This window comes from Oncorhynchus nerka, linkage group LG11 (genome assembly GCF_034236695.1).
Source record: "Oncorhynchus nerka isolate Pitt River linkage group LG11, Oner_Uvic_2.0, whole genome shotgun sequence".
NCBI classification, from domain to species: domain Eukaryota; kingdom Metazoa; phylum Chordata; class Actinopteri; order Salmoniformes; family Salmonidae; genus Oncorhynchus; species Oncorhynchus nerka.
In genome coordinates, this window is record NC_088406.1 from 61,695,870 (window position 1) to 61,708,401 (window position 12,532).

At 41.6% G+C, this 12,532-nt stretch overlaps 1 protein-coding gene across 1 annotated transcript; it reads right to left on the bottom strand.

Annotated features, from left to right (window-relative positions):
• Positions 1-915: 915 nt before the first annotated feature.
• LOC135573888 (signaling lymphocytic activation molecule-like) lies at positions 916-8,163 on the bottom strand. The gene is given in 3 exon segments (XM_065024093.1): positions 916-1,987; positions 3,091-3,263; positions 8,095-8,163. Coding segments are annotated over 3 exon segments (663 nt in total). The 3' UTR covers positions 916-1,566.
• Positions 8,164-12,532: the final 4,369 nt, after the last annotated feature.

Genomic DNA, 12,532 nt, shown 5'->3' on the forward strand with positions numbered 1-12,532 from the left:
AAAATGTGAAGCCAGCATAATACAGCATTCAAGTGCTTGTCGGTACTATGAAACTGATATTTCTGACTTGCTAACTGATTGAACGCATTACAGCTTCCTAAGTATATAACATGATTGACATGTCCGTAATAATCATAATGGTAAGGCCTTGGCCGTGCCATAAGTGTAAGCCAACATAATTCATTATTTTACATTAACCTGTTTTAACATGTAATACATGCATTATGAAGAAAATTGTGTAATTTAGGCTCCACAAAATATGAAATGTGTTATGAAGAAAATCGTGTACTGTTGCCTACACGAAAAAAAAGCCATTCTGGTTACAAGTGCACCAGTTTCCCAAAGTATTCATCGAAGTCATGCATAGAAAACAGCATTGGCATTAATTAAGCAATTGTTCCCACGAATTAATTTGCACGTAAATATGTATGTTCTCACAAATTCGGTTCAGCAAGTTTAAAACACTACATAAAAGCATTCAACTACACATTTTTAAACAGGGTTAAACAAAGACACTGTTTATGTATATTTATAAACGTTTGAATTAGGCATACAGAAGAACAATAGTCTATCGCATATATATATATGGTTGTTGCAAAGGATTGTGTGTAGCCTACTGGTTAAATGTGTCTTTTCGCACGAATTAAGTATCACATAAATTCGTGTATTTTCTTACGAATTAAGCCACACAAAACCGCACGAAATTTGATGAAATGCGTTATGTACATATATGCACGCATTGAATGTGAGATTGTGTTGGAATCGCAGTGAAGTGAGGAGCACGGTGTTGTCACAGAAGCATTTTAAACCACAGATTATAGAAACGCGCTGTAGATACATACTGGTTTGGTACTGGAAATAATGAATATGAGGTTGAAAAGTGGCGGAATTGCCCGTCAAGGCTATCTTACAAACTAATGTAACAATATTTATTCAACCTTAAAATGAGTAACACATACATGGTCACATTGAGGTTACTGTAACTATAATGTCAAGTTAGCATGTTCACTGTACTGTAGCATGGAAAGGTGGCAGGTCTGTGAATCTTCACAATTGCACTATGTACTTTTAATGTAATCTAAACTGCATTCTAGGTCAATTGGTTGTGCTATTAGATGAAGTACCGTGATAATACATTTAGTTGTTGTATAACTATAAAATATCTGACAATGTATTCCGATTTTAACTTTGTTGCAGTTTTATGGTTGAAAGCGCATGAGAACACATTTAGATGACAACTTAACCAAAAATCCGACATTGCTTTTCTATTGGAATTTGGTTGTGCTTTTAGATAGTTGAACACATAGAACATATTCGGAATTCATCCAACTTCTGTCTTTTTGGGTGGGTGAATAAAGGTGGAAATCTCATTGAACAATGTCTCAACCAAATATTACCCAAATTTCCACATTGAAATGATGTGGTGGGTCCAGTTGGAGGCTTCTAATACCGTAGTAAATACTCATATTTATTAGAGTATTAGTATAATATAATATTATTGTTTTATATGGTGTCTAACCCACAGCGCTGGAAGAATAGAAGTGACAGGGGATCCAAGTGAACTAATTAACCAGTCCAATAACAAAGAAAATGTTGCACATTACTATTAATGACACCTACAAACTGAAGGCAGAGCGTTTCAATGTTGAGTTTGGTTGTCTGGTTGCTGACTGGGTTGGCAGCCACACAGCTGTAGATATTGTTGTCCTGTAGCTTTATCTTCAGAGGGAGAGACAGGTTGGTGGAGAGGTCAGAGCTGCTGGTCTGGTTGAGTCTCTTCTCTCCTCTGTACCAGGACAGGGTCATGTCTCTCCGGTTCTCCACAGAACACACCACTGAACAGCTCCCCTTCTCTGATGAACTGTCCAGAAAATCACCTTGAGGGATTTTTCTGACTTGAGGAAGTGATACTGGAGCTGGGATTTTAAAATTAAAACAATGATTCATGTCATTAATATTGGTCCTCTGAGTAGGAGGACAACTCTCACTAGTAACAAAGGTGTGGTGAGCACATTCAGTTTTTTATTTATCACTTTGGTGCAATTTTCACAAGTATGTGGTACATTTTCACAACTTTAAGCACAAATCTAAACAGATCAAAACTGCACAATTCAAAACTAAGCACATTCTCAATTGACTGAGTGCAACAAACAGTCACTTGTTCACTGCACCAAATCACCCTTTCAATTTGCATTCATATTCAAAGTATTTGCTAGTCACAATGCAAAACTTGGTGTGACGTTGACACAGTGGTAGGATTTTACAGTGAGGAGGCAACAATGCGGATCTGGTTTTTCTTGCCAGAGTGAGACTTTTAATTTAGAAAGTGAAGAATTATGCCGTTGACTGAACACAACATACAAACAGGATAATACCCCAAAAATAACATACAGCTCCTGCCTCCTCTGGCATAAGCCGTTTCCATTATACCCGTAGGCTACACTGAATAAACGATGAGCTCGAACGCACCCACTGTTTGACAGTCAAAACTCGTACCAGGAAATGAACAATAAACAAGGGAATCGTATAATATTAGTTTTGATATACCTCCACGTTTTAATTGTTCTATATGATCACATTATAGTTGTAAGTTTCGATAAGTATGCCTAGGCTAAATACATGATTAGACAGAGCATTTTAGGCTACCGAGCAAGGCACAAGGTTTTGTGCGCACAAACCAATTGTCTGCGTTCGACCACACACTCTGAACATGGTTATTTTATTTGACAGGTGATCAAAAAACAAGACATTGGATAACATGGCTAACCCCACATTATTACAAGAACATACATGTCATTATCATAAACGGTTTCAATTCTCAATGTCTGGTTAGGCCTATTCCTAACAATCGCTACAATTGGGTTGTAAATATCATAATTAATATTCTGTAAGCTGATGATACTGTAGCAGTTACAGTAACAAGTCACATAGAAAAGTTGATATTGTGTAATGTTGCTTGGGGCAGAAATGGTATTCAGTACACTACATCAATTCATTTTAGTGTAGGCTTCTGTTTTACAATACATGCCACAATACTCTTGGGCATTGGGACCCACTTGAAACACAGTTATATATAAAACCAACACTCACCATAGATAGAATTTCTGAGATGTTTTGTGTGTATTGAAAATGTCTGAAACTCCAGAGTTGTTGATGGTGAGATTTCAGATGGTGAGAGATCCAGTTTCTCTGTCCAGCTGCAGTCTGTCTGGGAATTTTCCTTTGAATTCTGTGATGTTCTCTCCTCTGATGACCTGACTCAACTATTGAGGTGTTTGGAATGACTGGACCAAAGAACCAAAATATATTATCAGCCTGTAGTCCAGTTAGTCCAGTGTGTAGAGTGACAGACTGCCTCTCTCTCCCTGTCAATGTATTGACTTCAGCATTCACAGCTCCCAACAGATCTGGAATCAAAGAAATAAAATATGAATGTGTTGTTCAGTAGCAAAGACAAAGGGCACAAATCATACTGTTTGTGTGCGTGTCAAGGTTATTATTGTTTTGTTTGAATTTTCAATTTGAAATTCAGTTTAGCGCAAGTTTTGTTTTCAGATCCACTTTGTTTTTAGTTAGTTTTATAAAGTTGCCTCTGTGTGGGAGGCTAGGAGCCATTTATGTTTTAGTGTTCTGGGGAACGTCACTTCAGGCAGCTGTGGGGCAGTAATGGTGCGTTCACCGCAACTGGGAAAATCATGACGTGATGTAGTTGTTCAGCGGCTTCACTGCAACTATATTGTTTGTTTTAAATATCAATGAAAAAAACAATGAACTTCAGATAGGAAAGTCAGAGGTCTAGAAAGAGGCCAGAGTTGGAACAAATCAAAAGATTTTTCCCTGTAGGAGCTTGTTTTCTTCCGAGTTCCTAGTTGTGTTAAACGCACTTGGTTCCGAGTTCCCAGTAGTTTTGAAATCGGCATAATGCATAAGGTGATGGTTAGGTTTAATGGTAGATGACGTAGATGGAAAGTAAACTGGGTCAATTGCCACAACCTGGTCCCGGTTTCCCAAAAGCCCAAAACATTTCATTTATAGAACCTTCTTAATTAATGGTAGATGACGTAGATGGAAAGTAAACTGGGTCAATTGCCACAACCTGGTCCCGGTTTCCCAAAAGCCCAAAACATTTCATTTATAGAACCTTCATAAGAACATCTTTAAATCTCCGAACTGTTTCCCAAAGCAATCTTTTATTAATATTGCACTTGAACAAGCTCGTAATCTAACGCTGATAACTTCAAAGTGGACTACAAATAAAGTTGCCACTCTTTGCAAACCAGCGATGTATAAAAATATGCTTCAAATTAAAACCGAGATGACTGCATTAAAATGTAAATACAGTGGGAGAATAATATTCAAATGTCTTTCATGTTCAATCAATTGAGTTATATTTTGATACTTGTAGGTTGTCTGTAATTTGTCTCAATATATTACATGATGTGCATTAGAATGAGCCGCCTCAATATTTGCAGCCATAAGTGATAATATATTTCTAGGAGCATCATTAAAAAAACACTCTTAAGCCTAAAATCCACCACAATCGGGAAACCGGGCCCTGGAGCGTTGAACAACAAGGCTAAACTCTCTGCTGTTTTGGTCCCGTAGCTACCACTTTTTAGCAACATGAAGCACACCCTTGCAGATGCTCAGTGCGCGAAAACCGTTGCATTGTGCTCATCTCAATGTGCTCGTTCCAGCAACAAGTGTGTTGTTGCATTCTGGGGATAAACATTTTCCAACTTGCGTCTACATGTCAACTGCATTAACTTTACAAAAATCATGTTAATTATATGTCATTAAACGTTGACTGCAAGTTTCTGCAGTTGCTCTTTACAAACTCCTGCAGCCATCACATTTTGGGAGGCTCCAATTGTCAACCAATCATTAGTGTTTTTATTTGACACATGCGAACGTGACCAAAGACATGACTGAAACGGGAACCAATTTGCTGCAATGTATGTGTACAGTGGATATATCCAAATAAATGCGAATTGAGTTTCCCTCGCTAAGTGATTGTAATGGGGTGGCAGGTAGCCTAGTGGTTAGGGCTTTGGGCCAGTAACCGAAAGGCTGGTAGAACGGATCCCGAGCTGACAAGATACAAATCTGTTGTTTTGCCCCTGAACAAGGCAGTTAACCCACTGATCCTAGGCCGTCATTGTAAATAAGGATGTTCTTAACTGACTCGCCTAGTTAAATAAAAAAAATATTTAAAATGTAGCCTACACACACATATTACATTATGATTTTAGTTTGTGAGTGTGTGACGTGGGGGTTTAGATGCATGTTTATTTTTTACATTTTAAACAACCTTTTATAAACAATGCCTTACACTGCCATGTTGATCTGAGTCTTGCTGTTGGAAAACGATATTCGTTTCTGACTTTCGGCTGTCGCAGATGCACCTTCCCTACTTTATTTTTTCTATTATTATATCTATTTCGTTTTTTTTTCACACCCGATACAAACTTACACATACGAAAAACAACATACAGACAGACACACACATCTGCCCAGACCCGCATGCCTCCTAGTGCCTGCATAATTGTTTGCCACAAGGCCTTAAATTGTACAAAACAAATTATTAGTTAATGATGGCGGATTGTTTGATTTCCAACTTTCTAGTATACTTTTTCAAGATGAGTGATAAGACAATTGTCCAGCCCATCGGGTATCTCACTACACCTCCATATGCCAGGTCTTGAAATAGGTAGACAGACGGATTAAAAGTACGTTTACATTGTAATAGGCTACTTCTGACAGCCAACGTTCTATCTCCGCCCATAACTTTGGCATTTTATAGCATTCCCAGAAATCATGGATTATTGAGTCTTTGATGACTTTGCCGGTGTGCTGTAGAATGTGAATTTAGTCTTGAATAATAAATTATACACATTCGTTTATACTAGCCAACGGCTAGGAGACAAACTGTCTCTAGCATGTTAGGACAGTGGGGGTAAGGGAGATAACGAGGTAACCTTCTAGCAGGGCTCTTCCAATCCCTCCCTGTATGTCACCTGTTTTCAGGTGTCGCTAACGATGCAAACCAAACGGCAGTTACCTCGGTACTAGTCCGTACGCAAAGAGTCCTGCAGATGGTGACGGCTGTTGATCGTTAACGGAAGGTGGCAGTCGGTCCTGGAATATGGGGCTTTCGGTCAAGCATGAAAATGTGAGGGCGGTTCCACAAGACTCAATGATTTGCTGTGGTGCTCTTGTAAGTGAATCCTGACCTTGACAGGAAGCCAATCAGAGAATGATGGCTTTAGCAAATCCCCGCCTTTAGCTAGGAGGGGGGAGTTAAGACCTGGGAGATGCTGATGAAAGTGTACTACTGGCATCAGTGATCACAGAGCGGATGTGGTGAAACGTTTAAACACGCGTCCCCTGTATACTTAGCTAACTCTAAACTTCGAAAGTTTGAAACGAACGCTGGCGTCGGCTGGACCCGTTAACAGTGGAGCACTAAATGGAGATGGAATGTGCTCAGCGGTTATAGACACTGCCAGGTCTCAGGTCCGCCTACCCCATCTGATGTGGGTAGTACCATCCATGCCAATTGATTTGCTGTGGACCCATAAAACAGACGAAAGAAGCCTAGGTTCACACCATGCACGGATCACTGAATGTCAACTTTGATCAAATTCAAAGGAGCATATCCATCTGTTGCGTTCGCACTCAAATCACCCAAGTACATATGTGCTTGGCTGAGGAGCCAATGGTGCGAAGCTACCATCTGTGGAACTATGACTGAACGCCTCTAAGTCAGAATCCCGCCGAAATGCAATGATACCGTAGCGCCACGGACCATTGGTTGGCCCGGGATAGCCTGCCTCTTTTGGCAGGTGAGTAGAGCCATTCGTGACGGGTTTGGGGTGCGGCCGGATGAGTTGCCGCCCCTATCCTGATGCGCACAGCATGTTTGTGGAGATTCTGGTACTAAACCACTTGTAGACGACCTGATTCTGGGTCAGGGTTTCATACGTAGCAGAGCAGCTCATTCGCTGCGATCTATTGAAAGTCAGCCCTCGATCCAAGCTTTTGTCAGGGACGGAAGGTGTCTTCCTCCACCATCCTCATTTTTTACTTAGGGGTTACCAGGTGCACGCAGAAGGGCCAGGGGCCAGACACAGAGTTTCAGAGAAACCAGGCAGGTGGGTAGAAGGCATAACATATTGACATGGGGCTATGGATAGGTAGGGGGCTAGGTGATGGTCGCCCATCCAACCAGGCCCATCCTCTAGTGTGACTGTGAGTCAGGTTGGGACTCACTGTCGAAGTCAAAGGGTCATCAGGTGCACGAGTAGGCCTCCATACAAGGAGGGGGCACTCAGAGTCCGAGCACTGGCAGCCAGACTCGGGGGGCTATGGGCAGCACTCAGGCTATGGAGGTTGGAGTGGGGACACAAAGTGGACGGGTCACCAGGTGCACAGAGCCTGTTTCAGGTTACCAGGTGCACATGTCCTGTTTCGATTTTCCAGGTGCACGTGGTTCCTGACAGTGGGAATATAGGCATCTTAGTGTCCGGGGAGGGGTGCTTAAGTGTGGGTGCCCTGGTTCACCTGGTTGGCAAAGTTATGGAGCTGGCTGAGCCCCAGCCGGGACACGGTGATGGATGATGCCCAGTGAGAGGGGTGTTGACCGGGTAGGGAGAATAAGGGTGGAGGCCTAGAGGTCTGTAGTTCCAGGGAGTAAGCTATACACTCTTAGGCCCAGGGAGCGGGCAGGCAGGCAGGCATGGAGTGTAGGCTTAGAGGCCTGGAGTCAGAGGTCACCAGGTCAATGGGGGCCTGCCTGGAGGTCAGGAAGGCTCCAGGGAGAAGACCCAAGTGAATAGGTGTGTGAGTGACACTGTCTTTCAGCGGGGCATAGCAGGCAAATTAATGTAAAATCGTGTGAAAAGGGTGTGCAATATAGGATAGTCAGCGGACATTCTGAACCTTGGTTGAGCCCAGTAGGTCACAAGACCAAGGAGGTATTGAAATTAGAAAATTTACAAAATTCATGTAACAAAGTGTGAGATGAAAATGGACAAACTAAAGGGTGTGCAATGTGTAGGTGTAACAGTATAGACTTTACGTCTGTCCCCTCACCCCGACCTGGGCGCGAACCAGGGACGCTCTGCACACATCAACAGTCACCCTCGAAGCATCGTTACCCATCGCTCCCCAAAAGCCATGGCTCTTGCAGAGCAAGGGGAACCACTACTTCAAGGTCTGAGAGCAAGTGACGTCACCGATTGAAACACCACTAGCGCGCACCACCGCTAACTAGCTAGCCATTTCACATCGGCTACATAGGCGCACTGAATGTACATTCTGAACTGTGTTTGAGGTCAGTAGGTCACATGACCAAGGAGCTATTGAAATTAGAATGTAAAAAAAGTTTGTACTTTATTTGCGCTCCATAACTAATTCAACACAGAATACGGAATGTTGCTCACAGTTCCAAATGTTTATTAGCTTTGGAAAGCGAATTAATGTCAAAATCGTGAAAATAAGACCTGTGCAATGTTGTGCACAATTTTTCTAACATCATGACACTTATTTGGAGTCTATGGCCTAAGTGGTTTAAAGCTATTGAGGTTTGAAAGCCCGAATTTCTGGTGAATATCAAACCTGAAACTGTTTTTACCTTGATCCTAAGTTAGTAGGCTAAATAGTGCACACAAAACGAAAGAAAACAGATGGCTATAGAGTACATGGCGCAAAGCGCTCTCTGTTAAATTATTATAATTTGAGGTAGTCAGTCAGCACAAGATAGTTTACATATCCATCTCCATGTGTCGGGGTTGCTTCTCATTTTTTAAAAGTCCATAAGGCATAATTCAAATATACACATTTTGATCTTATCCGATGATAAGTCATAGGCTATATGAATAATCTAGTCTACATTCAAATTTGACACCAATTATTTTTGGAATGCTTTTTACAATTTGCTGATAGCCCATGTTTGGTTAGCATGTTCCACTCCTTGTACTCCGTGTCATCTGGTATCATAACTGGCGATTTCCCCCTGGCAGTGAGAGCTGTTCAGTGGTGTGTTGTGTGAGAGATGTGACTCTGTCGTGGTACGGTAGAGATGAGAGACTGAACCAGACTAACAGCACTGTTCTCACTCACAACCTCTTTCCTAGGAAATGGCAGGTTTTGATACCAGAGCTGTATACTTTTTGTGCGAGTTTATTCATGGGGAATGGTGTTCAAAAAGGACAAGGACTATAGGCTAAACAATAGATTGACAACGAATTAAATGTATAAATGAATAACAGTAGGTCTAAAAGGCTAGCCTATACAATTATGAGAAGACATGCCTGTATATTACAACATTAACCAACACAAAGTACAACTTCTACAGGAATAGCCTACTTACCGATGATGAAACGTACTGATATTCCCAAATATTGAAGCGTTGTCATTTTCTAGTTCTCTATTGCTGGGACTTCATAGGTCTCTTCACAGCCGCTGTATTTCCAATAATATTTTAGGCGGGCTGAGTTATGTACTGTTGTGCTGCGGATAACCCGTTTAAATAGCAGCCGCTGCACTACTTCCACTTCCTTCTCTCGGCGTGTTCCAGGAAGGGCTCGCTTGGTAAGAGCTCAATGTTAGAGCTCAATGTTAGAGTGTATAAGCGCAGAAGTATAGGATACCGGCATCTATTCAATAGCTTGGAGCAGCAAGCAAGCTAGCCTCCATCAGGGTGCTCTGCTGTCCCCCCACTCGGTGTCGCTTGTGCCATCGTTTGGGTTGTGTCCTTGTTTTTATTACTTGTGACAGTGTACCAACCTGTGTGCTGCCAGTATTGCGGTGCTGAGGATTTGTTGTCCTTGTGACTTGCTTTGTTGTTCGGAAACCGTGCCTACACCGCAAGATCAGGAGACTGACTGTATGTTTCGCTCCAGCGGGCTTGCAGTTCTCCCCTGAGACCGAGGTGTAGCGAGGCGCACCATGTTTGACGATACTCCTACTAAGGTTTGAACAAAGAACTTAAGATGCCTTTGGGAATCCGGGCCCTGGCTGCTGTGGAAATTGACCCACTACTACAGTTTACTTTGTGCGTGTACTTCATCTGGCTGAGTCTACCTTTAAACCTAACCTATGACCTGACCCATCACCTTATGCATTACTGCCTCAGAAAGGCAAGAAGTGACATCAACAAAAACTATACAACACATTCAAACTCTTCAAACTCTTGCTTGACATCATGGGAAATCAAAAGAAATCAGCCAAGACCTAAAAAAAAAATTGTAGACCTCCACAAGTCTGATTCATCCTTGGGAGTAATTTCCAAACACCTGAAGGTACCATGTTCATCTGTACAAACAAACAAATGTCTTCCGTCTCCTAGAGATGAATGTACTCTGGTGCAGAAAGTGCAAATCAATCCCAGAACAACAGCAAAGGACCTTGTGAAGATGCTGGAGGAAACCGGTACAAAAGTATCTATATCCACAGCAAAACGAGTCCTATATCGACATAACCTGAAAGGCCGCTTAGCAAGGAAGAAGCAACTGCTTTAAAACCGCTATGAAAAAGCCAGACTACGGTTGGCAACTGCACATGGGGATAAAGATCGTACCTTTTGGAGAAATGTCCTCTGGTCTGATGAAACAAAAATCGAACTGTATAATAATGACCATTGTTATAATAATGACCATTGTTATGTTTGGAGGAAAAAGGGGGAGGCTTGCAAGCCGAAGAATACCATCCCAACCGTGAAGCACGGGGTTGGCAGCATCATGTTGTGGAGGTGCTTTGCTGCAGGAGGGACTGGCACACAAAATAGATGGGCAGGAAAATTATGTGGATATATTGAAGCAACATCTCAAGACATCAGTCAGGAAGTTAAAGCTTGGTCGCAAATGGGTCTTCCAAATGGACAATGACCCTAAGCATACTTCCAAAGTTGTGGCAAAATGGCTTAAGGACAACAAAGTCAAGGTATCACAAAGCCCCGACCTCAACCCTATAGAAAAGTTGTGGGCAGAGCTGAAAAAGCGTGTGTGAGCAAGGATGCCTACAATCCTGATCAGCTCTGTCAGGAAGAATAGGCCAAAATTTAAAACAACTTATTGTGGGAAGCTTGTGGAAGGCTACCCGAAATGTTTCACCCAAGTTAAACAATTTAAAGGCAATGCTACCAAATACTAATTGAGTGTACAGTGCCTTGCGAAAGTATTCAGCCCCCTTGAACTTTGTGACCTTTTGCCACATTTCAGGCTTCAAACATAAAGATATAAAACTGTATTTTTTGTGAAGAATCAACAACAAGTGGGACACAATCATGAAGTGGAACAACATTTATTGGATATTTCAAACTCTGCCCACTGAAAACTGCTGTTCACAAATGCTCTCCATCCAACCTCACTGAGCTCGAGCTGTTTTGCAAGGAGGAATGGGAAAAAATGTCAGTCTCTCGATGTGCAAAACTGATAGACATACCCCAAGCGACTTACAGCTGTAATCACAGCAAAAGGTGGCGCTACAAAGTATTAACTTAAGGGGGCTGAATAATTTTGCACGCCAAATTTTTCAGTTTTTGATTTGTTAAAAAAGTTTGAAATATCCAATAAATGTCGTTCCACTTCATGATTGTGTCCCACTTGTTGTTGATTCTTCACAAAAAAATAGTTTTATATCTTTATGTTTGAAGCCTGAAATATGGCAAAAGGTCGCAAAGTTCAAGGGGGCCGAATACTTTCGCAAGGCACTGTATGTAAACCTCTTACCCACTGAGGCTGAAATGTCAGGAATTGTGAAAAACTGAGTTTAAATGCATTCCCCTAAGGTGTATGTATCTTCCAACTTCAACTAAAGATACAGAAGGGAGATGTTGCAGGTTTTCCTACTTCCAAAGCATGTAGAGGTCTGTAATTTTTATCATAGGTACACTTCAACTGCGAGAGACGGAATCTAAAAATCCAGAAAATCACATTGTATGATTTTTAAGTCATTAATTTGCATTTTATTGCATGACATAAGTATTTGATACATCAGAAAAGCAGAACTTAATATTTGGTACAGAAACCTTTTGTTTGCAATTACAGAGATCATACGTTTCCTGTAGTTCTTGCCCAGGTTTGCACACACTGCAGCAGGGATTTTGGCCCATTCCTCCATACAGACCTTCTTCAGATCCTTCAGGTTTCAGGGCTGTCGCTGGGCAATACGGACTTTCAGCTCCCTCCATAGATTTTCTATTGGGTTCAGGTCTGGAGACTGGCTATGCCACTCCAGGACCCTGAGATGCTTCTTACGGAGCCACTCCTTAGTTGCACTGGCTGTGTGTTTCGGGTCGTTGTCATGCTGGAAGACCCAGCCACGATCCATCTTCAATGCTCTTACTGAGGAAAGGAGGTTGTTGGCCAATATCTAAGTCGAAGTATTTGGTTTGAAATATACTTAAGTATCAAAAGTAAATGTAATTTCTAAAATATATTTTAGTATCAAAAGAAAAAGTAATTTCAAATTCCTTATATTACAGATAGCCCCAAAACATGACTTTTAATAGTACTTTTATCAAGTATTT